The sequence below is a fragment of the Petaurus breviceps genome, unplaced genomic scaffold (genome assembly GCF_028583685.1).
Source record: "Petaurus breviceps papuanus isolate PSGF00001 unplaced genomic scaffold, PetGlider_PUasm1.0 90683, whole genome shotgun sequence".
NCBI lineage: Eukaryota > Metazoa > Chordata > Mammalia > Diprotodontia > Petauridae > Petaurus > Petaurus breviceps.
The window spans coordinates 257,751-285,525 of NW_027187308.1; the positions used below are offsets into that span (position 1 = coordinate 257,751).

General features: G+C 36.4%; 1 protein-coding gene across 8 annotated transcripts in view; it reads left to right on the top strand.

Moving 5' to 3' along the window:
• CBLB (Cbl proto-oncogene B) overlaps positions 1 to 9,921 on the top strand; it is a 226,288-nt gene extending 216,367 nt beyond the window's left edge. For all 8 annotated transcript variants that reach the window (XM_069065293.1, XM_069065296.1, XM_069065299.1 and 5 more), the window contains one exon: positions 5,982 to 9,921. In XM_069065293.1, the coding sequence (XP_068921394.1) occupies positions 5,982 to 6,241 (260 nt within the window). In that variant the 3' untranslated portion in view covers positions 6,242 to 9,921. The remainder of the gene's footprint in view (positions 1 to 5,981) is intronic.
• Positions 9,922 to 27,775: the final 17,854 nt, after the last annotated feature.

The following is a 27,775-nucleotide window of genomic DNA, read 5'->3' on the forward strand; positions in this document are numbered from 1 at the left end:
CCTGCATCCTTGATCATTATAGTCTATGTGACCTTTGACAAACTATTTAACCTCTATGTTCTTTGCTTTCCTTCTCTACAAAATAGCAGTATATTAATTCAGCTCTTAATTTATCTGTCTGTATTAGTTAAAATACATTAGATGGGCTTCCCCATTCTCTCCAGCCCTCTTCTAGGCCACCCCTCCTTATGTGGTATGTCCTCTGTGAATGAAAAATGAGTCCCACATCAGCTGAAGCAAAATATAATTAGGAAGGTAAATCAACTGGAAAACTGGGCAAGGTGTGACTCTTAACACACTGTGGCTATTGTTTAAACAAACATACCAGAATTTATATATCCAAACAAACACTGCCCACTATATTGCCATTTACCGAAAACATTTTTACAACTTCTCTTTAGGAAGCCTACAAGAGATTCTTTTCAATATCCTCATTAATGAAAAAATTTTGATTTTTTTTGAAACTGGTACAGATTGTTTCAGAGTCAAGTCTACTAAATAAGGTTGATGATACAGCTGGATAATATTGAGTTTCTAAGTTGCTTCTGAAATCAGTTTCCAGAGGGATCATTCAGAGATGTGTCTAGGTCATTGCTTCTTAAACTATGGGTTGTGACCCCATGGAGTCACTAGTGGAAAAAGTTTAAGAAGCAGTGGTCTAGGTGATGAAAATTTTATTCACATCACTAGATAGCTTCCAGAGTAACTAAAAGGGATGCTATTTGTTTGGATGTCTAAGTACTTTATGTTTAAAAAAAAAATCTCATTACTTTGAAATCTTATATTAACATGACAAAAGCTACATGAAATAAAAATTTGGGGATGATTAAAGTTTTTCACAGCCATGTCATTGCTCCTTTCCACTCACCTGCATGATCAAATGATGTTAGGTACTTGAAACTCTTGAAGGGCATTGTTAAAAATGAACAAATAACACCAGACCTGTGGAACATCTGACAGCTGGAGCAAAGAACTCCATAAACACCGCTGCTGCAATAGAGAAATGGCCTTTCAGTTGGTTTGCTAAGCATAGCTGTTTAATTATCAACTCAGAATCCCAGATTCTTAAAGAAATCTTTACACATATTCAGATTAACACTTCTTGCTAATTGATACTGTGCTTGACTGTGAGCTTAGTGTAGAATTAGAGGCTTATAATAAATCTTGTGTTTTCCTCCCTCACATGACCTTTATGATAATTGGCACTATTTCTTATTCCATAGCTTTGGGGGATAGTAATTGCCAAACTAGATATGAAACTATTGCCTTCATGTTCATAGTCTCCTTAGCTCTTACGTTGTAGATGATGATATTAATTAATCCCTACTACCCTCTACTAAAGAGTCAGCAGTGGTAACATTCCCATTTTATAGCTATGGTAAGTAGAAAATATTAAGAAGCTAAATGATTTACCCAAGAATATGCATAATTTTAGTGGCAGAGAGGAGATTTAAGATTTAATAGTGCCAAGGGGCTGCTAGTTGGTGCAGTAGATAGAGCACCAGCCCTGGAGTCTGGAGGACCCAAATACAAATGTGACCTCAGACACTTGACACTTACTAGCTGTGTGACCCTGGGCAAGTCACTTAACCTTGACTGTCTTACCAAAAAAAAAAATTTGATAGTACCAGATCTTATTCTCTTACCATAGAGGAATGACTATATTTTCAAAAAAGATGTAAATAATTCCCAGGTACATAGATGAAGTTGTACCAAAGAAGAAGTTTAAGAAGATACTTACCTCTGAGTCATTGAAGAAGTGATGAAGGCCCATGACTTTAGAGCACATTGTAGAGCATCAGGAATACAGTGAGACATTTAGTAGACATTCCATCTTTATAAAAACAAGAGTAATCAAAGTTTATTTTAAAACTTAAATGCACTGTTAAAGACTATGGGGGTTTCTATTTTTCCTTTTTTTTTTTTCAATATCCATTAGATTTCTAAATCAAGGTAGATTTTTGTCCACAGATAGGGCTGTCATTCTGGTCCACCATTAAAACAGGTCTATAGTTGGAAACTACGCACAGAACTTGAATTAGTCAGATACTGAATTTAAAATGCTTAGTTGAATTCAGTTATTATAAAGGAACTTAACATGACAAAATAGTGAGATATTGCCCTTTCTAGGTGCCAGCATCTCTCAGAGCAGATGAAACTGGGCGGCTTCAGTTGCATCCTATACATGATGCAGTTCGTTGATACAAAGAAACTTTTAAGAATTAATGGAGATCTTAAAGGAGATATTAGTTCTATTTTAAGGTAAATGGAAATTTGATTAGTAGACAGGACCAGAGGAGAGGGTTCATTGGAACAGCTAAGTGGTAAAGTCAATAGAGCACTAGACATAGAGTCAGGAAGAGTTACCAGCCATATGACCTTGGCAAGGCACTTAACCTTGGCTTGTCTCACTTTCCTCAGCTGTACAATGGGGATAATAAAAGGATCTACTTCCCAGGGTGGTTGTGAGAATCAAACCAGATAATATTTGTAAAGCACTTAGCACAGAGCCTGATACATAGTAAGTGCTTAAAGAAATGCTGGCTGCCATTGTTATTCTCATCATTTATATTGCTATCATTGTTTTGTATTTTATGCTAGTGTAAAAACAACCTGATTTGAGAGAAGTCTTATCTGTTGAAAATCTTGATTTTACTCAAGTTTTTTAAGCCCTATTTTCCAATTGATATTCTCAGTACATCTGCGTGCCTTTGAATCCAACATATCGTGAAATTTCTTTGATTGAAAATTACAAGAATTAATTTGTTTTTATTTTTCCTAAAATACTTTCTTCCCAGTGTTCAATAAGGTTACTTGAAACTTTATCATCTTACTGTATAAGTAAAGAATCTTTTCCTTTAGGTTTTATGTGAAAATTCTAGAACCTCTTATCAGTAACTTACCAAGACACTATGATTTATTATTATTATTATTTTAAGCAATAGGGGTTAAGTAACTTGCTCAAGGTTATGCGGCCAGTTATTTCTGGGTGTGGTGCTGAGTATCTGAGCCCGGATTTGATCCAGGTCATCCCGACACTGGAGCCGGTGCTCTTACTCGCTGAGCCACCTGGCTGCCCCTAAGCAATTGGGGTTAAGTAACTTGCTCAAGGTTACACGGCCAGGTGTTTCTGGGTGGGTGCTAAGTGTCTGAGCCCGGGATTCGATCTCCAGGTCTTCTCAACACTGGAGCCGGTGCTCTTACTCGCTCTGCTACCTGGCCGCCCCAACTATGATTTATTATTACACAATGGCATTTTGTTTTTGCCAGTGATAGCAGTGCCTATATAGCTGAAGACTAAAACCAGAAGTTGAAAATACATAGCCTTTGCTACAGTTTTTCTTTTTAGGGTCACCTGCAATGCTAGTCCTTAGATATATTCCTCACCCTGATTAGAGCCACACTTTTCTAATCTGTGGCACACAGGAAAAGAGCTTAGAAAGACAATAGCAAAATAACTTGAAGTTCTGTTGCCTGCCCTCTCTGTCAGATAGCTGTCTCAGAAGAGACAAGATTAGAACAGATGAATTCTTTTGTAATTGATCCCAAGTCAGAGAAAGGTTTGATTAAAAAAAAAAGTGTGGTCTTTTATGGAAAATAACTAGAAACCTGAAAGGTAATTTATTGTCAACTTTTCCATGACATAAAAGCTAGAAATAGAATCATGCTTTAGATTTTGCAAAGTACTTTACCTATATCATCTTGCTTTATCCTCTCAACAACCCTGTGAGGCAGGTACTATATATTCCCATTTTACAGATGCGATAGCAAACTAAACCTTGTGCCCAAGCACAGCTAGCAAGTGTCTGGGTTCATATTCAAACTCAAGTCTTCCTGATTCCAGGTCCCTCACGCTGACCACTATGCTGACTATAATGGAAATAGTTAATAGGAAAATTAATGTAACCTCAAAACAAACCTCACATGCTTAGCAATTTACTAATAATAAGCATGGGTTATTACAAATGCATGAACAGAACAATTTTAATAGTAACTAGAAATTTTCATATATGTGTATACACACATAGTCTTAGTCATAATCACAAAATACATAAAGTAATAAAAAAACATAAAATAATAAAACTTGAACAGTTATTTAGTTTTATTCTGAGTTCCCATAACATCATCCTTTGCTTTTGTTGCTGTTATTGTATGGTTTCTCGGGCCTTTTTTTTTAAGTATGTTATCTTGATCTTGTTTGAATTTATAATTGACAGAAAGTTCATGTTTGGTAGAAAACCATCATGGTTCTACTCCTGGTTATAAAGGAGGTAGGGGAGAAAGGAAAGAAAACAAAATAATTTCAAAATGGTTTCATTTCATTGGAAATGTCATTAAGAACAGTTGACTCCTGAAGCAGCTTCTAGATGGATTCTCCCCTCCTTACCCCACCTACCCAGTAGTATTCACTTGAGTTGGAAGAATGCAAGAGGATCGAGACTGACCGAAATGTGGCCAGGAAGACTTGTTTTCTGGACTCAGTAGTGTCGTGGTTGAGAATGAATGAGTATGCTCAATTCCCTGTGCCTTTGAGATATTCTAGTAGAGATATACTAATGTGATTGTTAGACTTATTGTTATTCTTACTCTTATTGCTTCTGTTAGGAATATTCCATTATTTATACAAATTGTAATATTTGGTGGGGTAGGTATAATTTAAAATTTTATTTTTATCCTCTTAACCCTTTCTTAGGCAGTCCATTTGTATTTTTAGAAATAGCTGATTAAAGTGCTCTCTCAAGTAAGCTAGATCATGCCCTAGAGATCAGTGTAGAATTTTTGCTTGTAATTAATTTTCTTTATCCTGTTAACATTGCTCTTCTCTCTCGGGCTTCCCTGTCATTTATTTAACTTTGACAAACTGCTCTCATCATGGGAATCAACTGAAAGTTAAGTTAATGTAGTCTTTACTCCCTACATTTCTGCTCTTTGTACTTTTCCTATAACAAGACTACTTAATGTTTTCAGTTTTGGTGATAGAGAATGAATTAAAAGGATTTGGGCAAATCACCAAAGTTACTGTCATCTTGATCCATTGATTTAAAGCATATTGGAAACATGCTGTTTTGACTTTTTCCCCCAGTTATCATCAAAACATGAATTCTTACCAACAGGAAAGCATCACAATATAGTGGAAAGAGTCTGGTTCTAGGATTAGAAGACCTGGGTTCAAATCTCACCTCTGACCCTTAGTACCTGTGTGATCTTAGGCAAGTTACTTATTATTCTCCCTGGGCCTTAGTTTCTTCATCTTTAAAAGAAGGGGATTAGACTACAGGACCTCTGAGGTCCCTTTCATCTCTGGATCCATGATCCTGTGAAATTGAAAAACAAAAGAGGAGACCCTAAAATGTGTCTACTCAAAGCATCCCTGCCGTGGCCAGCAGTAGATTCAGTGACCCATTGTTTCTTTTGTTTTTGTCTCTGAATTCTGGGACCTTGCAGTCATGTGTTTGTCTCTACTAATAAGTAGTCACATAGCACCTACTATGTTCCAGGCACTGAGCTAGGCGATTTTTAAAAATATCTCATTTGATCCCACAGTAACTTAATTAGAGAGCATTCCTAGAGAAACATAATCTCATGCCAGTGGATTTGTTTTCTCTGTACAGTGAAATGACTGTAGTGTTGAGGGAAATAAGGGTTTTATCTCATGGATGCCTAATTGGTTGGTTTTCTCCCCCATTCCATTCTTGTGGACCAAGAAAACAAAACTGTGAATTAGTGTTATTTTCTCAGTTCTGATATTTATTTATAATAGCCTGGGCTTCCTCATCTTACAAATGGGAATAATAGCTCCCTCCCTCCCTTTTTCCAGCCTTCTATAGGAGTATTGTGAAGATTTGATGAAATGTTATTTGTAAAATGCTTTGAGCTTTTGTGAATTAATTGTACCATGTTATTGCAAAATTAGTACCTTTGAGGGGAGAAGCCCCTCTTTCCTATTATATATCAATGTTCTTTTTTTTTTTTTAACACAGATGGTTCACAAGCTCCTGCCAGACCCCCTAAGCCACGCCCCCGCAAGACTGCACCAGAAATTCACCACAGAAAAGCCCACGGTCCTGAAGCAGCATTGGAAAATGTTGATGCAAAAATTGCAAAACTTATGGGAGAGGGCTATGCCTTTGAAGAGGTGAAAAGAGCCCTGGAGATAGCCCAGAACAATGTTGATGTGGCCCGTAGCATCCTAAGAGAATTTGCCTTCCCTCCTCCTGTCTCTCCAAGGCTAAATCTATAGCAACCTGGATTCTGAATCTCTCAGATATAAATCAGCAGATGAGGAATTCTGGGAATGTGGAAGTGAGAGCAAATGCAAGATGGATTTCAAAAGAGAAAGTTTTTTTTTTTTCTCTCTTTTGCATCCTTAGAAGAGAGCCTGGCTGGTACAGCTTATCAAAGGAAGACAGCTGCTCTACTGAAGATGTAAATGGGCTGCGTGCGGCTTACAATATTTTTGCTAGCCATACTTTTAAATCAGGGTTGAACTGACAAAAAAAATAATTTAAAGAAGTTTACTTCCCTTGAACTTTGAATCTGTGAAATGCTTTTCCTTGTTTACAAGTTGGCAAGTTACAGTTTTGTTTTGTTTTGTTTAATTTGATATCTGTACTGTGTTCCTGTATGTGACCCTTCATAGTGTAGTCCGGTCCACTGTAGTGTTTCCCAGTAACTTTTCTCCCACCCAATCATCAGCAGAATCATCAGGTTTTATTTCAATCTGATCTTTCCTTCCACATGCCCATTTCTGATTTTCCAATTTATGATATGTGTTAATGGTTTTTTAATTTTAGTGAACAAATGCAAAAAAAAAAAGTATGTGGCCTTCACTACTGAGTCTTTTCTTCTGAAACCATCAGTTTGGGGTGGTGGGAGGGAAATAAGGGGGGTAGAATCTGAATGTATAATGCATTATTTTATCAAGGAACTATCCTTTCTGAGGTATTTGCGCAGTGATAGAAAACTACCTTTCTTTTTACTGTAGATATTGGGATGTTTCATCTGCCAAATCCTGATCTAGGGCATCACAGCTCTGCAAAACCTAAGAGAAATCACCATACAACTGCCGCAGTTATTGGTGAAATCCAAATGCATAGGATTATGCTGTACTGAAGTTATTTAATGAGGTCACCTGCTATTTATGTCTGCACTACATTTGGGCAGACTGAGTAATGGGGCCTCTTCTTTGAATTATATTAATAATTTTCACGTAAAATTATGGTCAAACCTTTTTTCCAGAATGGAATACAGTTCATTTCCTGTTTGAATGATTATCCTTGGTTCATAATGGCTTCAGGAACCAGTTCATATTAGCTTGGAAACTTTAAATCTTTGATGCCCTGTTAAGTGCTAATGCTACTGTGGCAATATTTTTTCCCAGAGTTCCCAGTAATTTCCTCCTTGTGAACTCAAATTAGAATCCATATTTAATTCGTAGATTCACTCCCTCTTTGCCCCTTCTAATTAGATGAAGGTTCCAAAAATCTCTTGGTCTTATCATACAGAGGTGGTTTTTGAGAAGCCATTTTCAAATTTTAATCAATTGGCTGGCAAGTATGAAGGCCTTGCTACACGTAGTCAGCACCATTTTAGGCACTGCACAACCTGTCACTAGCTGACCCTAGACTAATCTTTCACTGTTACCTGTCTGATCTTCTGTTCCCAAAAATGTGCCCTAATTTTAGAAGACTGAGTATTTTTCAAATAGTTCTTTTTGGATTTCAGGGCTATTTTCATATTCCTTTGCCTTACAGAAAGAATAATGGGAAATAAGATAAAGCTAAATCAATGAGCTCTTTTCTTCATTTTAAACTGCCTGTCCCACCTAAGATTATTCTTTTCTAATATAAACTAATCTTGAGGTTAGTAGTGTCTTCTGCCATTCTGCTTCTTCATCAGCATAATATGTTGTAAAAGATATCTCACTAGGAAGTCTGACATCAGGGATAAGTGTACCTGCAGTCTACAGTATTTTAAGGAATATTTACCAAACATCCGACATAAAATGTTGAATAAAAAACAAGCCCAGTGGATGTTAGCATTACCCAAAACTAATTCCAATGCTCCCAACATAGTTGGTGGCAGGGGGTACAGGGCACAGATTTGTAAGCACTATCCTTTTCAGACAAGCACCTATCTATTTTTAATCTTTGGGTTCCACAATAGGAGATGATCAGAGAGGCTTGAGACTTGTGCAGACACAAGTCTTGGCTCTTCAGTTCTCTTGCTTGCTTTCTGCAGATGTCTCTCAACTGCTGATAGGCCTGAAAGGGGCATTTGCTTTTGCATTCTATGTTCATCCTGTGAATCAGTATGCCAAAGCCCCACATGACTCTATTTTTCTTTTCCCTCTCCTGGATTGCAGTAATTTAATTTCTTCACTTTTCTTTTCACAGCATGCACAGCTTTCAGTTTTGTGCATTGGTTACCTCACAAAAGAAATACCGTATCATATGTTGGCCACTTTAAAGAAATTTCTGATCATGTGTGCTATTAACATACAAGTTGCTTCTTTCTTAGAATAACAGTTCCTACTGTTCCTACTGCCCTCATAGAAATGATGAAAAAATAATGCATTACAACCTCCACAGGTTTCAGGTTCTCAGAACTTAAAAGTGAGCCTTCACATATCTGTCAGTGAAGATAGTTTGACATTTAATAAATTTGAAAAAGATCTTCAAATCAGTGAGCACTATTTTAAAGTAAAAACTACTGTCATGCACAGAAAACTTCTTGACTGATCATAATGTCTAGTTTTGTGTTCCACAGTTTGTGTTAGTTTTATCATCTCAAAAGAACCAATCAGAAATTCTTCAGCAACAGAGAAAAGGGACACATCAAGCATTATGTTAAATATGAGATGTTAAGTTTGAAAGAACTGTTGCTTTCTTTTATAGGGGACATCAGAATATTTTGAAAATATCCAAGATGCTAAAGACTCCCTCTACCTGATAAAAAGTTGTGTTTCTGTAGTTAGAAATGGTCCAGATTTTATGTGCCTGTAACCTAAGAAGGTACATATATATATTTTTCTCGATGTGTCAAAAATATCTGCAGAATTGTTTATTTTGATTAGTGTCCTGTATGATAAAAGGGTGAGTGGATGAAATTTAAATTCCTGTGGGGTTTTTTTGTGGGCAGACTTTCTCCATTGGCTTTCCAGTTCACTGATCTCCAGCTTCTGCTGTTTCTTTTTTTTTTATGTCTGTTATTGTACTGGTAGGAAAATAAGATTTAGATCCTGTCCAGACTCTCAGAAAGTTAACCAGAGCAGTGTCCATGCATAGCTTCAGCCCAACTCCCTTCCAAAGACATGGCTCTTACTATTACTTCTTTCCTATTCCTGTCCCTTCACACGTTGCAAACGGTCATTAGAGCCCTGATCGTAACTCCCAAGGGCCCACTTTTTATAATTGTGTCAGTATTTCACATTCCAAGAACACTTGGCAAAGATTTCTTCATAATGTGAATTTTTTTACGCACCAGAAGCATTTCCTGTAGTTGTTTGGAATTTTTTTTTCTATCGAATTTTCAACTTGAAGCTTTACTTTGCACTTAGTATCTGACTTGGTTATATTTTAAATTTGTCTTAAGCTTGACAGATTTGGAAGCAAACTACAGTATATATTTTAAATAGTTTCAGGTACTGCCTGTTAACCTGGGATTTAAAGCTTCTAGAAAAAGTTTCCAGAAAAAAAAAAGACAGAAATCGAGTGCATATTGAAGGGTTTTCTTCCAAATAACTATTTTATCAGCAAAGAAAAAGTACTTTTAAAAATTTGTCTAACATGTGGCAAATATAGTTATGTGTTCAATTAATTTATATTTTATTCAATGTTCTTTTCCAGTTCTGGTTATTATGTAACCTCAAGTACTTTATCTGTTCTTGTAAGGTATTTTATAAAATGAATGTTACCAGAATACTGAGTCACTTCTTCATTTAACATCACATAGGCTTTTGTTTCTTTTAAGTGTTGTACTTTTTTCTTCTTTTAGTGATAACTTACATGAACAAATGACATTTAATTTGAAAAAAATTATTCAGTGTGAAATGGACTGTGCAAAGTAGACCAGGGTAAGGAGAGTCCAAATTTGACTGCACCCAAGGGCATTGATATATTGAAGTACCAATATAACACTTACTATAAAGATTATCCCATGACCAGAAACTACTAGATAACTTTTTAGAAAGGCCTAATAAGGTTAGTAATGTTATATAGTAGCCATGTAAATAGCCTTGTGAAGAGATGTCTATAATTTCATTGGGGTAACTGGACAAGGGATGACTGGGGGGGGGGGGGGGGAGTCTTCCACCAATGCAGGTGTTGATTGGAACCTCCTGTTACTTAGTCCACGGGAGGCAGATAGACATTAAGTGGCCTGCTTAAACTAGTTATGAAAGTTTTAAGTGTCAGAGGCGGGATTTGAATCTAGATCTTACTTATTCTATACCCTACATTCTATCCACCATCCTAGAGCTAACTACACAAGATTCTAAACTACATAGGACTATAGAAGATCTAGAACTAGAAGACTCCTCAAAGGTCATCTGGTCCAACCAAGAATTCACAATTCTGGATTCACACAACACCTTCCATTCACTTCTTGGTGGCCCTGCTTTTCTGCTTGTAATTGTCATCAAATTACAAGATACTTGAACTGGAGGAAACACTTAGAAATTGCTGTAATATAATACTAGCTTCCTTTTACATAGTATTTGATTGATATAAGGGAAAGAGCACTGATTTTGTAGTAAGAAAAAAAATCTGGCTTTAAGAGCCACCTCTTACACCTGTAAGCTTTATGATTGGTCTAGCCATAGTATGTTCTTGGAGTCTTTCTCATTTGCATAATGATGGTCACAATTTTTTTCCCTCCACTGGCTATGTCATACCATTATTTCAAAGATCAAATTGTAACAGTGCAAGGAAAAATCTAAAGTAGTATATAAACTTCACCTGGGTCCATAAAAGAAAGAGTAAGAATGGTCTATAGCTATAAATTATAGATACAGACTCTCAAGGTATAGAATCTGGGGACTAGTCTTTTGAGGAGGTGAACTACATCTGGGAAAATCAACGCTTGCTTCTGTTTATAAAAGTAAGTAGTCAATAGTTGTATAAAGGAAATCAGATGGTAGACAAAAGAAATGAATCTACATTTCCCCTTCAGTTTTCAGACCTGAAGGGCTTCTTCAGCATCAGTGTGGTTTTGTGAGGAAGCATCCCTGGAGGAAGAGTGAGGAAACACCCCTGGGATGTTAGTCCCAGGTCTGCCACTGTCTAGCACTTCAGCCTTGAACAAGGTGCTTCACCGTTGTGGGCTTTCAGATAGGCGGGAATAAATGCCAAGGGCAGAACTCTTGAGATACTACATACTGATTTTGTTAATCAAGACTCTTTGGCCTTATTCAACTAGTTCTGAATCCAACTGTTCTTATCCAGTCTATATTTCTTCATGTTATACCCAGAGACACCATGATACATTTGTCAGATATCTTGCTGAACTCCAATTATACTTTCTCCCCTGATTTAGTAGTTCAATAATGAACTCATACTAGATCTTAGTGATCTCTTAATTTTATATAAGTGCTCACAAATTGTACCTTTAATGCATTCCAAGTTTTTAGTAAGAATTGACATCAGAAGCATCTATCTCTCCTCAAACCCGCCCCAATACACCACCCCTCCTGCCAAACATTTGAAAACTGGGAGAATATTGATCCATCTCCAGTCCAGTGGTCACTATTCCACTGACTATAGTTTGTCAAAGATCACTAGCAGCAATGAAGCATTTATATCCCACAAATTCTTTCATAGGATCATGCTGGAGATTTAGAGTTAATAGGAACCTTCATCATGTCCAATCTTTTCATTTTATAAATGTGGAAACCGAGGCCCAGAGTGTATAGGTGAATTGCCTGAGGTCATGCAACCAGTAAATGTCTGAGAGGATTTAAACCCCTCTCTCCCTTCTCCCAGGTCCAGTATTCTATCCACTACCAAATGCCACTTCTTATTAAAATAAGCTGAGAATGTAATTTGTCCTTCTAAATGACTTGGGCTCATGGAAGGCAGGTAGGTCTTCTCATCATCTATATATTTTAGTTCAATTCCCTGTTAATTTTAAAATATTAACATATAATATGTAATAATAGATTATATAGAATGATATTATAGATTATATATAATATATTATAGATCATAAAATTATATATAAATGTGTGTATGCATACATATACATACACACACACACACACTTTATGCACACACACATATACTAAGTCTGGCTCTCTTCATCCCCCTACACATTTTCCACTTTCCCTTGAAAAGATAAACTGTCATCTGTTTAGGGACCAGGTGGTCCTTTTTTCTTTTTCTTTCTTTTTTTAATCCAGTAGTAATACTGAAAAATTCAGTATAACATTTGCTTGTGTAAATGTTTATTCAAGAACAATTCTGAATGCCAGTTTATCTAGAATTTCTTGCAAAGTATGGAGGCATACATACTCCATTTCTACTGGCATTGTAACCAGTACTAACAAAATTAATCACTTATATTGCGCTTTAAGACTGGGAAGTACTTTATGTACTTTAAGTCATTTTCCTTAATACTTCTATTAAAGAAGAAGGAATAGGTAGAGACATCCCCTTTGCAGTTTTTACAAATATGAGACTTACAGATTAAACATCACCTATAACTTTTACAGAAATTTAGTAAGATGAACCACACCCTAATCTCACCTAACCCCTCCAATCTGCATGCTTTAGAAATGTTATATTGGGGAATTATGTTATATTGTGTTATAATTATGTGATATATATGAAATAATTATACAATTATATAATAACATAATTATATATTGTAATATATAATATTATATCTTCACCCTGAAGATTAATCTATGCAAAAAGACAACATAAATTAGACAAAATCTACAAGAAAGTTTCATTTGGACAAAAAGGATGTTCCCGACACCCACTATTCATTGATATGACATTTTAAAAGTTTTTAGAATCTTTTTAGGTAGACTTTTAAAAATCATGTAGAATTGCCTATACCAGGAGTATCATAATACACATAACATATATGTAGGTATATATGTATATTTTTGTGTGTATATATGTGTATACATATATACATACATATACATAGAGAGCATTCATTGATGTTTCCCCCCACCCCACCTCAAACACTTCTATGTCAAACCCAACCTGAAGAAGTTAACCACCTAACTATTATTATAAGATGGCTCAATACAATGGGTAATTGTAGCCGAAGCTATCTGTTGATTTTTATTCATTTGCTATAATTAAAAAGAAAAAACAAAATCCAGCCCCTATGGCTTCTGAGCAAATAAAAGAATGATTTAAGTGACTGGTTCTGTGAAGGTACTAAGGCTAAGTGAATGAGACCCAAAGAATTTTACAGCTTAAATAAAAAAGCACGTGTTTCATTTGGAAAGCACACTTGAGAAGGTATTGAAGCTCTTTTGGCAGTCATACTATTAATGCTGAAGTGCCTATAAACTTGTCACGATGAGGCCCCTGCAAATGCTGCCTAACGACAACGCCTTGCACCAGCAGCTTACAGGAACACTGGGTGCTGAGCATTATTGTCCTGATGTCTGAGAAGACCAATGGTTTTGTTCAACTTACAGCTTTTCCAAAGGAACAGGAGTGCTCCAGAGTGACAAGTCAATCGCCTTCAGTATTAATCCCTTCATTTAAACTGGCTTGGCAGTTGCGGGTAGAACCAGAGCACTTGTTCCCCTTAGAGGTCACACATTCTTATTGTACCATGGAAGCCCATGTGCAAACACTAACAATGAGTAAACTTTTCACTACTGTTGGAGCAGATTTTAAAGGCTATTTGTGGGGGGGGGGCAGGAGGAGTAAATTGGGCAGAGTACTGGATAGGAAAGTCTTTTTAGGGATGGAGTCTGATGTAATGGAAAAAATTAGGAGGCCTAACTGCTTCACTCAAATTGGTAGTTCTGAGTAACTTTCGAATCTGCATGCTATCTTGCTATGCTTAATTTTCTTTATCTAGAAAGGAGAGTTAACATTTGCCTCTAGGTATTGTGAAAACTCAAAGGAGAGAGTTTTTAGGGATTTTAATAAATGTCTTTGGTGAAGTCCATTATCTACATTGTGATTTGGTTTTTATTTTTTTTCTAAACTACTGCTACTTAAGTAATAGGGCAGCTAAGGTGTTACCATGGATGGAATGCTGGGCCTAGAGTCAGGAAGACTCATCTTACTGAGTTTAAATCTGGCCTCAGACACTTACTAACTGTGCGACAAATCACTTAACCCTATTTGCCTCAGTTTTATCATCTATAAAATGAGGTGGAGAAGAAAATGGCAAACCATTCCAGTATCTTTGCCAAGAAAACCCCAAATAGGGTCACAAAGAGTTGGACACAACTGAAACGACTGAACAACAAATTAAATATATCAATCGTTACAGCAACATGGAGTCCAAATTTGGTTTATTTCTCTATTTTTTCATATTACTGTAACTACATGGACCAGTGAATCTGTTTATCCTTCACAATTTGTGGACACCTTCTCTTGGCTTCTCCGTCTCCCTTCTCCTTCAAATCATTCTCCTTTCTGGCAAAATGCTGTCTCATCCAAACCCTTAGTGAAAAGTTGGGCATCACTTCTGGTGGTCTTTGTGGGAAGAAATCTTGAACATCATCTTTTCTTGTACTAATGTTCCCTCACCATGATGGTACTTGGCATATTTCCATATTAGGGTCATTTTGGTTCCCCATATCCTTTCCAGTTTTTAGTCTGGCTCTGACTCACAATAAATTCCCTAATTTCCATAAAGTCCCAAGAGAAATGTTCTACAGTCATTAAAAAATGAACTACTCCTGCCATTTTTAACTGTGCCACTTTGCTTGGCAGGGGGTATGAAAAGAATTACATCTACAATATCTTAAGGGTTAGTGAGCTCTTAACATTTTCTCACCAGCTGAGGGCCCACAGCACACACCCAAGTGATGATGAGACCTTGATAACTCCAGGTAAGTTGTATAAGCAGCAAGATTTGATTATAGAGTAATTTTTAGCACAGGTCACCGGGAGGCACGGCAGGTGGGACCTTCCCAGAAAGGTTTTCTGCTGAGTTTCAGCTGCCTTTAAACTCAGCCACTGATCTAAATTAAGGAAAAATGTAAAATTTTTCAGAAAGTGTTTTACAACAGCATTCCAGTACTATGACATTGGTGTATAATTAGGAAGGTTAATTTTAATCACTTACTGGTTTTATTCCAAGCCAAATGACCTGTCTCTCTCAAGTAGCGTGTTTGCTATAAATCCCTAAAATTAAAATCTAGGGGACTAGAGAGAAGGCATTGCTAGGGAATTGGAAGTCTCCTCCTCTCTCTAAGAGACTCACAGTTTATGTTCCTTTGGGGACTGTTATAAGACTTGCCTACTTAAAAGAGGCCCTTAAAGTATGTGTGTTATGTCTGACCTTGTTCAGAGCATTATTGACGAGCTATTGTCTTAGAATGATGGAGGTGGAAGGTATGTCAAGAGGTCATTTCCTTTAGTTTCCCAACCACACTGTTATATATAATACAATCCACATTATACCCATGTACTTACCTTAGGTTTATAAACCACATATATTCCAAATTCTAGCTATTCATTATTTCTGGAAAAGTCATAACATTTTTTCCAGTCCTTTCACATGGGATTCAAAACCCTCAGAAAGTTTTCTAGTTATATAACTTGACAGTAAGAACATTTTCTCAAAATGACGTGCTGGGTTTTAACCATACTGATCTTGCTCATTTTAATGAGTTACGAGGCTAGTACTCTACATATTCAAAAACAATTATGTCCTTATTTACTGAAAAGATATTATTTGACTCGTATGAGTGCAAGCTCAATTATTCCAAGGCTATCAGGTTATTTTGTGCAAAAACTGATTCAAAAGCCTTGCATGAAGAATGGAGCCAATAGGATCCTTTAGTTTGATTTTGGAATCTGCATACCCATTCCTAGAGGCCCCAATGATTATATAAACATATTATTATATTTATAATTATATAATGAAAATAATTTAAATATTATATTTCTATATCATATTCCTATTATATTTCTATATATCATATTTATATGATACATAATTTATTAATATATAATACAATGGTTATATCAATATATACAACTTACACTGCAGAGTCTAATTCAGGACTCAAAAGCTATTGGAGCCAGGCACTAGCACAGCAAAATGCAACATTTAGGAAATTTGTAGATAAATTTATGGATATGCCTTGGAGCCAAGTAACTATATGCTTCAAACATGTGATTAATATTACACCCAGTTAGGGTGTGTGTATTGGAAAAGGGGAGGAGGAGGCTCTCAAGGTTTTGGCAGAATATGGTCTAATAAAGAAAGAGACTCCCTACTAGCTCTGTGACCTTGTACAAATCCTCTGGTATTTACTTGCCTCATCTATAAAATGAGGGAGTTAGGATTGTCCCTTCCAACCTTCATTCTATCATCCTGTGACCTTGAACTAAATAATTAAATGATATGTAGCCCTGAAACCCAGATCCATAGGAAGGTCAGAGTTGGTCCCTGACTTTTGCATAGGATGCTGGGAAAATTAAAGGACTAATCACTGGATGGTGTTGAAGAAAGAGACTATAAAATACCAATTAACTGTATGTTGAGAGGAAATGTCCCTTATCTCTGTGGAAAAAGGAGTGCTGTGCAACTTGGGATGCTTTCTTCAAGGAAAGGAAGGATGCATTTTTGGGTAGAAAGCAGCAGCCTTATCTATTCCCCCTCCCTACCAATTAATCAACGTATAGTAGCTCTGCTCTTTAGTCAGTATTAGAATCATGGCAGCCTGCTGAGCCTGTCATCTTGACACAGCAGTTACAGTGCTTGAACGAGACATTAGTATCCATCTCCTGGTACTAAGCCGGTGACAGGAAGAAAAAAAAAGAAAATAAATCAGAGAAAATGGAGAGAAAAGACAGAGAAGCAACGGCACCAAGAGAGAAGCAGCAAAGGGATGCAACAAGCAGTGATAAAATAAAAGCTCTAAAGGAGAGTGAAGATATTAAAAAGGACAGAGAAAATATGGCTCCCCCTAAACCACTGCCGAAGCATGGTTTATTTTCAACAAACCCCAGTAGCTGCCTGAGGATTTTTGATTAATAATAACTAAAACTGGGGGAACATGGAAAACAGGAGAGAAACAGAGAGTTTTCCTTCTTTTTTTGTTAGAGGATTAAGATCCAGGCAGGGTTGACTTTAGGTGAGACAAGGAAATAGTCCAAGTTGGTGTTTCATGTCCTGTGTCCCCTTGCGATAATGCCTTGTCTTTGTCTCCCTCCCCCATATCTACTTTAAGTAATTCTTAGCTACCCCACTCTCTCATAGGAATCTTCCCAGTCAAACCTTCCCATTCCATCCCATGTAATGCAAGTTCTGAACATGTGATCCAGATTTTGACTCTTCCCACAATGAAAGAGTATGGTGTAGTAGGGGAAAAATAATTGACTTTCATATCATAAGATATAGTTTTGAATCCTCCCATTGGCATTTACTAAATGTGTGACCTTGAACAAATCACTTTACCTCTATGGGTCTTGGTTTCCTCACATGTAAAATAAGGGGGTCAGACTAAGTCCATACCGAGTCTACCTGATTCTTTGATTATTTTCTATCCCCCTAATTAAAACCCAGACCCTTAACTCCTTATCATCTGCTTATTAATCTGATAAAATAATTTATTGACATAATAGTGGTAGTTAATTGTCTAGTGTTATCCCTCCAAGATGAGATTTTCATGTTTTTAGCTTATTTCTGACAATATAGTGTGCTTTCACATCACATTTCTTTCCAATTATATCTCTCCTCTGTCTCCTACCCAGTGAGCCATCCCTCATAACAAAGAATAAAAAAAGAGGAAAAAAAAATCAGCAGAACTAGTCAAACATATCCCCACTTCCTTCCCCACCCCCACCCCCAATCCACCACACACATCCTGGCTGGACACTAACAAACCTCCTCTTATCTCTATCATTGTGGAAGGGAATCCAGAATCCTCTTTGCACTCAGACTCTAAAGCTCCACTTCCAATAATTGTGGGTCATACCTCTCCAGGTCTCCTGCCCTCCAAAGTGAACTGCTCACACTGTTTGGATGGAGAGGGACTCACCATCTGTGACACTTTTAGTCTTTTGAAGGACCATGAGGCATTTGCCAGGTCACTGCTTTGTAAAGTCCTTTCTGCCTTACCATTTGCCCTCCTGCTATTCCCTGCAGACTCCAAGGCAACTGCTACCTAACCTTCCAGTGTACCTTAAGTACCATGGGCCTTGCTGTTTCTTTCACTACTGATCCTTTATGACTTCTGGACTTTTTATCCCCCGTGTAGCTGAACCTCATATATATGCTGTCTCCTCCAGTTAGAATGTGAGCTCTTTGAACTGTCTTACTTTATACACATACACACATATACATATATATGTATATTTGTCTGTAATATGTATATTAGTATGTGTATATGTATGTGTGTGTATATAGATATAGATATAGATATATTCCCAGTGCTTAGCACAGTGTTTAACACATAGTAAGAACTTAATATGTGCTTTTTCATTCATTCTCTTATTCCTCAAATGATTCTTGACAGTCTCTGCAATGTTCCACACCCACAATCCTCCATTTCTGTAAATAAAAAAGGGCAGTACGTTTTCTCAACTTTCTTTCAGGGCCAAGCTTGGTCATTAATAATAACACAGCATTTGATTTTATTTTGTTTTGTTGTAAAGATTTTCATTTAAGCTTTAACTTAATTCATCACAGGATGAAATAAAATCTTGGACTTAGAGTTTGAAGAGACCTTAGAGACATAGTCCAACACTTATTTTATAAATGAAGAAACTTAGACCCAGGGAGTTTGTGACCCAGTGCTTCACAGTGCCTGGCACTAACAGGCACTTAAATGTTTATTGATCTGTTAGAACAAGTGGGCAGAGTTAGAATACAAAGAACTCAGTAATCACCTCCTAAAAAAAACAACATGAAAATTCTCAGAAACATCTTTTTCAAAATCCAGAGCTTCTATGTCTGAAATGAAATAAATGAAAAAAATGAATACTGCAAACTGCCAGGAAGAAAGCATTCAAGGACTGAGGGACCAGTCAAGTACATGGAATATATAATAGCTACCACTTTAAAGGAGCAGAGAGCATGGAATATTATATTTCAAACAGTAGAAGACACAGGCTTACAACCAATAATTATTTGCTCAGCAAAAGTGAAGAGAAAGTAGACTATTAACAAAATAGAGGACTTTCAGGGGCAGCTAGGTGGCGCAGTGAATAGAGCACCAGCTCTGAAGTCAGGAGGACCTCAGACACTTGACATGCTTTGTAGCTGTATAATCTTTGTCTAGTCATTTAACCCCCAAATGCCTTGCCTTCCCCCCCTCAAAAAAAAGAGACATAGAGGACTTTTAAGCATTTCTTATGAAAAGACCAAAGCAGAGTAGAATCTTTGAAATGCAAGCATGAAAGTGAAGAGAAACATAAAAGTATAAACAAATAAGCCATCAGAAGGATGAGTCAATACTTGGGGTCTGGGCTAGGGTAAGAGAAGAAAGGAAGCTGACTGCATGAAGTATAGAACATTGATTCTATACTATTCCAGAATCTTCTTTCTAATACTTTAAAAGCAGGGGACCTCAATACACTCCTTTCAAAGTTAGACAAATCTAAACAACAACAACAAAAAAAAAAAATAAGAAAGAAGTTAAAGACCTGAAGGAATTTTAGAAAAGTTAGCTCTGATAACTCTCTGGTGATTTGCACACATAGTTAATTTTCATAAAAGGTACCATGAACTGCTGAGAAATATAAGCATATGTGTGAAATATATGTATATTTGTGTGCATATCTAAATGTATATGTGTAGATATATTTCCATAAAGTTGCCATGAAAAATGGAGAAATATATACCTATATAAATATATGTTTATTCATATATAGATATGCATATTTATGCTATATTCAAATATAAATATGATACATATTTCAATATACTTATATATACCTATATATAATGTGTATACTCAGTTGAACATGCACTTTTATGAAAATTAAGTATGTACTAAGGTGTAAAACCTCATAAACAGTAAGGAAAAAAATAGTAAATATCCTTTACTGACCACAATACAATAATAATTATACTCAATAAAGCACCATTGAAGAAAGAACTTTAAATCAGCTGGATAATAAATAATTTAATCTAAAGAATTAGTGGGTCAGAAAAAAAATAATAGAAATTTTGTTAACAATAATGACAGCATGAGAAACATACCAAGAATATAGCCACAGCAATCATTAGGGGGAAATTAAATAAATACTATGTTAAGTAAACCAACCCTGAGTGTTCAATATTCACTGTTTCTCAGGCCACAGGAATGTTTTCAAGCCAGTATCTTAGACCAAGATATCAACCTTCATTCTATCTCTAAGTTTCAAAGCTGCATCAGCTCATTTTTGATGATCATAAACATCTCTGTCCAATTAACTTTTCCCCTACACCTGGCTTAGCTCCTAGCTTCCCTATTACCATTTCCCTCATCCTGAAATGACTTCATATTTGCTTTGTATGTACTTTTTATTTCCTCATCTCCCCACATATATCCTACTCTAAGCTCTGTGAGGGCAGGGACTTCTTTGTCTGTAAATCTCCATCTCTTAACACAAAGCTTTGCACATAGTAGACACTAAATAAATGTTTCTTGAATTGAATAGAACAAAGAAAGGCCAAGTGAACCAGATTCTACCTGCTAGGCATTTGTGCAGTAGCCCTCAAATTCAATGATGATGATAATGATGGCTAGCATTTATATAGTACTTTAAGATTTGCAAAGACATATACACATACATACATTTGATCCTCACAAAAACCCTATCAGGTAGATACTTTTCTTTTTTTGGAAGGAGGAAGACAGGACAGTTAGGGTTAAGTGACTTGTCTAAGGACACACAGCTAGTAAGTGTCTGAGGTCAAATTTGAACTCAGGTCTTCTTGACTCCAGGGCCAGCACTCTATTCACAACACAACCTAGCTTCCCCCCAAGTAGATACTTTTACTACAGATGAAGAAATGGGATCAAAAGTGTGACTTAGGGCCTAGGGCCACTTAGTTAACAAGTTTCTGGTTTGAAATCAGTTATTCCTGACTCAGTCTAACTTTCTTTCTGCTATGTCACCTAATGACAGTGAGCTATAATAATAGCTAACATTTATATAGCACTTTAAGGTTTGCAAAAATGCCTTATAAATATCTCATTTTATCTTTACTATAATCTTGAGAGGTGTTATTGTTATCACTATTTTGACAGATGAGGAAACTGAGGCATATGGAGGTTAAGTAATTTGTTCAAGGTCAAACAGCTAGTAAGTGTCTGAGACTGGATTTGAAGTTAGGTTTTCCTGACTCCCATCTAGTGTGCTATCCATTGTACCACCCAGCTGCCTTATTGGAATGTCTATTCTTCCATTCTTCTAGAGCTCAAGAACAATATCTTCTAACCCAGACATAAGGTACTTGATACATGAAATCCAAACTTGAAAGAATAATCAGGTCTGTTTATTTGCTTTACCAAAAAAACTGACGAGTCATTAAATTCTGTGTTCACACAGTGCATTTCTATAGCTGCACATGAATTACAAAATGCAGTTGTATATATGAATTACAAAGATTTCATAGCTTAAAACTGCACTAAGGCTTTTGGGACAACCTATTCTTTCCTTGAAACAATACCTATGAAGTAAGTAGTATAAGTCTTATTTCTTTTTCACAAATGAGAAAACTGAGACTTGCAGAACTGAACCAATTTGCAGAGTCATATGGCCACCAAATGGTAGATGTCCTACCAGAAAAGATCTTCTGACTCCAAGTCTTGGATTTTTCCCAGTATGAATGAATCTAAGATGACTCAGTTGGTATATGATTTTTTTTTCAGGAACATATTCATTACACTAAATCAAGGTCTATTCTTTTTTAATCTAGAGAATAAAAAGTAGGGAGGCTAGATTTCATGCTCTGGAAGGGAAGAAAGATAAGGGGGTCACTGTCAGGAAGTCACAGAAACTCTCCTTTGCTAGTGGCTGGCACTAGGGGTTTTCATCCATTTCTTCCTCTGTCTTGTCCAAGACTTGTCAGTTCTTAAACTGGTGTCCGTGAACTTAAAAACATTTTTTGATACCTATTCCCTCATAATTGCTTTCCTTTTGCAATCCCATGTTTTGTTTTGTTTTTGTTTTTTTGCTTTTTGGAGGGGGAAGGCAGGGCAATTGGGGTTAAGTGACTCGCCCAAGGTCACAGTGCTAGTAAGTGTTAAGTGTCTGGAGGACGAATTTGAACTCAGGTCCTCCTGACTCCAGGGCTGGTGCTCTATTCCCTGTGCTACCTTGCCACCCCAATCTCATGTATTTTTATGCATTTAAAAACATTATTCTGAGAAGGTGATTCATAGGTCAAAGGCATCTGTGGAAGAAAAAAGAGTTAAAAATTCCCTGTCTAGATGATCAATAATGTCCCTTCCAGCCCTAAATCTATGGTCTCCCTGAGCCTGCAGCTTTCCCTGTTCCACCATTTGATGGTCCAACCATGTCAATTTTCCCTTAGTTCAGACACTTTAATAGAAGCATTTGAGAAGGAAATGTGGGCAGGAATAATGGAAACTGAGTCACACTAGAAGGAAGCTATAGTGTTTTAACAAAGGTACAAAGTGCAAGAAAGGGTTATTTCCCACCAAAAGGGACAGTAAGGAATAGGAATAATGCCCCATTTGCTTCATTCACACTAATTTTGCATGCTGGGAAATTCTCTCTCCAGAAGGAGGTGCTATCACACATTTCCCTGGTATTGTGGCAGAAACTCATGGGCACTTTGGTCATAAATAGTGCCCTTTTTGTACCTTGTCACAGACTTGCAGAATTTCAGCCTGCTAAATGGCTGCAAGCAGATTCCCCAGTGGCAGCAATATTTCAGCTCAGGGTGCAACAATCTCTATATGCATGGTTTTTAATCAGTCTATAAAGTGCTCAGGGATTCCTCTGGATGAAATGTGTCCTATAAATGTAATTTGTTGTTTTCATTTGCTTTTTTACTTTGGAGTTGCCTGGTGATTTAATTCTCAGAGCACTCTATTTTTTAAAGTGTATTTAAAAAGCATCTGATATCTCTCAGAGAACTTTCTCTGCTTAGAAATGCCAGCTCCCTAAAACAGAGGGGAAATTCTATAGATATTTTCACAAATGAGCATTTCTTGGGTTTTGAGTTGGATTATTCTTTATTCTTTCTACTTCTTTTCACCTGAAAGCTACTGTGCTCAGATCATAGCTTATTCCAAGGCATCCAAAGGCTCCTGAAGGCATTTCTTAACTTTCTGTGGAAGGGGCCAAACAAGATGGTGGAATAAAGGCAGGGATTTGCCTGGGATCCCCCAAATTCCCCTCCAAACAACTTTAAAGAAATGACTCAAAACAAATTCTAGAACACCAGAATCAACATAAGGATGGGGTGAAATAATTTTCCAGTTCAACACAACTTAGAACATTGACAGGAAAAATCTGTCTCATTGTGATGAGAGTGGAATGAACTCTAGCACTGGCCCTTATGGGCAACTGAATTAGCACTGGTGACTTCTGAAGCTCTTAGCTCACAGATGGTAAGGAGGTCAGACAAATGTTCAGACAGATAATTTTGATTACATCAAATGAAAAACTTTTTCACAAACAAAACCAAAGCAACCAAGATTAGAAAGATATCAGAAAACTAGGGAAGCTTTTCTATAGCCAGTGTCTCTGATTAAGGCCTCATTTCTCAAATGTTTAGGGAATTGAGTCAAATTTATAAAAATATGACTCATTCCCCAATAGATAAATAGTGAAAGGGTTTAAACATGCTGTTTTCATATGAAGAAATCAAAACTATCCATACTCATATGAAAAAATGTTCCAATCATTATTGATTAGAGAAACGAAAATTAAAACTACTCTGAAATACCATGTTGCATCAATCAGATTGGCTAATATGACATAAAAATAGCAAATTTTGGAGGGGATGTGGGAAAATTGGGACACTAATGCAGTGTTGGTGGAGTTGTGAAATGGTCCAGTCATTCTGGAAAGCAATTTTGGACTATGCCCAAAGGGCTACAAAACTGTGCATACCCTTTGACCTAGCAATAGCACTTCTAGGTCTGTATACCAGAGAGATTTTTTTTTAATGGAAAAGGACCTATACATACAAAAATATTTATAAGAGATCTTTTTGTGGTGAGAAAGAATTGGAAAAATTAAGGGGATGACCATCAACTAGTTGAGGTTGAACAAGTTGTAGTATATGACTGTGATGGAATATTATTGGGCTATAAGAAAGGATGAGCAGGGTGTTCTCAGAAAAACCTGGAGATACTTACATGAACTGAAACAAAGTAAAGTGAGCAGAACTAGGAGAACATTATACATAGTAACAACAATACGGTATGATAATCAGCTGTGAATGACTTAGTCATTCTCAGCAGCACAAAGATCCAACACAATTCTGAAGGACTTAAGATGAAAAATGCTATCCACCTTCAGAGAAAGAACTGATGAAGTTTGAATGCACATCAAAGCATGCTATTTTTTTTTTACTTTTTTGTGTTTTTGTCTCTGTCTTCTTTCACAACATGACAAATATGGCAATATGTTTTGTATGATCACATTTGTATAATTATATAAAATTTTTTAATTCTTAGGGAGAGGAGATTGAACGGAGGGAAAGAGATAATTTGGAACTCAAAGTTTAAAAAAAATCAAATGTTAAAAATTGTTTTAAATGTAATTGGGAAAAATACCAAGACTATTAAAAAGAAGAAAAAAGAACTTTCTGTGTCATGGCTCAGTTAGCAGCCAGATCAATCAAAATAAGTACTTATTATGTAATCTATTATGTTCCATACAGTGTGCTAAATGCTGAGGATACAAAAACAGGCAAAAAAAAAGGTCCTTTTTCTCATGGTTCGTACAGTTTTAAGTGAAAACAACATTCTTATACTCATATACAAATGAGAAATGTGCGGGATAAATTGGAGATAATAGAAGGAAGACTAGCATTAGGGGAGATCAGGAAACTTTTTCTTAGAATAATGTTTTTAAATATATAAAGTACAATACAGAAGATTGCAAAAAGAACCAATCATGTTGAAATTTTGTTGTTATTGTTCAGTTATGTAGTCCTGTCTGACTCTGTGATCCCATAGACAAAGTTCGTGGGGTTTTCTTGGCAAAGATATTGGGGTGGTTTGCCATTTTCTTCTCTGGTTTGTTTCCATTTTACAGTTGATGACTGAGGCAAATAGAGGTTAAGTGATTTTTCCAGAGTCACACAGCTGGTGTCTGAGGAGAGATTTGAACTCAGATATTCCTCACTCCAGGTTCAGTGCTTTATCCATAGCACACCCTGGTTGTCCCTATGTTGAAATAGTTATCAATTAAAAAAAAAAACAAGCTCATGCACTCCAGAAATCTATCCATCAATCTTGTATTGGATTGGAGTCCTTGGATTCCAAGTAAAAAGCCTGTAGACTAGAGTAGAGGCTTTAGGATAACAGGTTTGTCTCACTAAAAATCCTGCTTCCATAATTGAAAATCAGCAACCTTTCCTATAACAGTAGTAGTAAGTACCAAAAATATTTATTTGAGTCTTTCTTATTAGGGCAAATGGAAATTTTAAAGATCTGTCCTCTTCTGTTTTGGAGTCTGCTATTGGAGAGGTAATATTATTAGGAGCAGCTAGGTGATGCAATGAATAGAGCCATCAGCTTGGAGTCAGGAAGACCTGAGTTCAAATCCAGCCTCAGACATTTACTAGTTGTGTGATCCTGGGCAAGTCCCTTAGCCTGTTTGCCTCAGTTTTCTCATCTATAAAATTGGTATAAAAATAGCACCTATCTCCCAGGGTTGTGAGGATCAAATGATATAATTAGAGCAAAGAATTTAGCATAGTAAGTACTATATAAGTTAGTTATCATCATCGTCACTATTATTTATTATTATTGATATGATTTCAGATGGGTAACAAAGGTAAGTCTATGTTGATCAAAACCCACCTCCACCAGTGTATTAGATTTCTAGGATATTGATTCTTTTATTTTCAAGCTAGTGGTTTCTTTAAAAGATGGCTGCTGACTTCAGGTTTCTTTCTTTTTCTTAGCCTCCCTGGTGCCTACTTCAGTGACCAGAATAAAGTAGGTGCATATTAAGTATAGGGAGAATCAATGTTTCATTTCTTTTGTTACTTGAAAAGACTTTAGAATACTAAAGAAAGTTTCTAACAAAGCTGTAGATGCAGTGACACTGGCCTCCTGGATGTTCCATGAACAAGACAGACCATCTCTCTACATCAGGCATTTTCTCCAACTATCCCCCAGGACTGGAATGCTCTCCCTCCTTAACTTTACCTATTGACCTCGCTGGCTTCCTTTTAGTTCTAACTAAAATCCATAAATTTTTCCCAACCCCTCTTAATTATAGTGCTGTCTATTAATAATTTCCTATTTATCCTATATATATATATATATATATATATATATATATATATATATATATATCTTGCTTTGTATCTATTTGAATATTGATTCCCCTATTAGACTGTAAGACAATTCAGGGAATTGTCATTTGTATCATTTTTGTATCAGTTGACTGCTTGATCCCTCTCATGTAAATAGCATTTAAGTATCTATAAGCAACAGGTAAATGAGGAACATTTTTGAAAACTCTAGGACAGTGGAATTTCCCAATCACCAAAGTATTTTTCTTTTTGAGAGCCTGCAACTTTGCAATATATGTTCCGTGATTGAATGATTAGGTGCTGTTAGCTCACTTAAGGGTGACAATTTAAGTTAGAAGTCCTAAGGCTAATCAAAATACAAAAGTTGATCTGTGATCTGGTTGATTTTAAAGTCCTGTCTCTAATGATGCACATTACAGCCCATCTATTTCAGCCCCTGGCCATCTTGTGAGACTCCACTGTACCTTGTCTATATTATCCCATAAATTTGCCAAAGGGAGTCTACCCATTGTTTTGAGGGACCTTCTGACATTTCCAGAATGCCAGTGGAGCCTGGGGGATGTCCTGCTAATTTTATCCTTCTATTTTACTGCCGTCTGACTAGCTCATCTTCATTTTCACTCATCTATTTCCCTGATTGCATCCCTTACTCCAGCAGCATGATCAAACCTTCCATGTGTTTCTGGATCCCTCCTTTTGTGATACTCAGCTTTAGTTTCTCAGAGACCACTGTATCCCATGCTTTATTTTCCTGCAATACCAGTGGAATAATGGTGTTTAAAATGTTGCTGTCTGTTTCTAGGAGAAGTTTGGGATCACTAAAGGAGCATTGCAATTTTCTGAAGGATATTCAGGGGGCTCTGCTTCTACTCCTGTTTAATTCCGGATCTGACTCATTGTCTATTTGTACTGTCTATCCCAAATATATACTTACTAATGAACAAGTTCTATAGGTTCTTCATCTAACTGTATGTCAAAATCTGAGCTATCAACAGTCTTATCCACTTTTTTTTTCTAATTTTGATGAATGACTAGATTAGTGAATGAATGAAAAAAAATGTATTGAGTGCTTACTATGTGCTAAGAACTGTATTAAATGCTGGGGACAAAAATACAAAAGCCAAAGCAGTCCTGCCCTCAAGGCACTTATATTCTA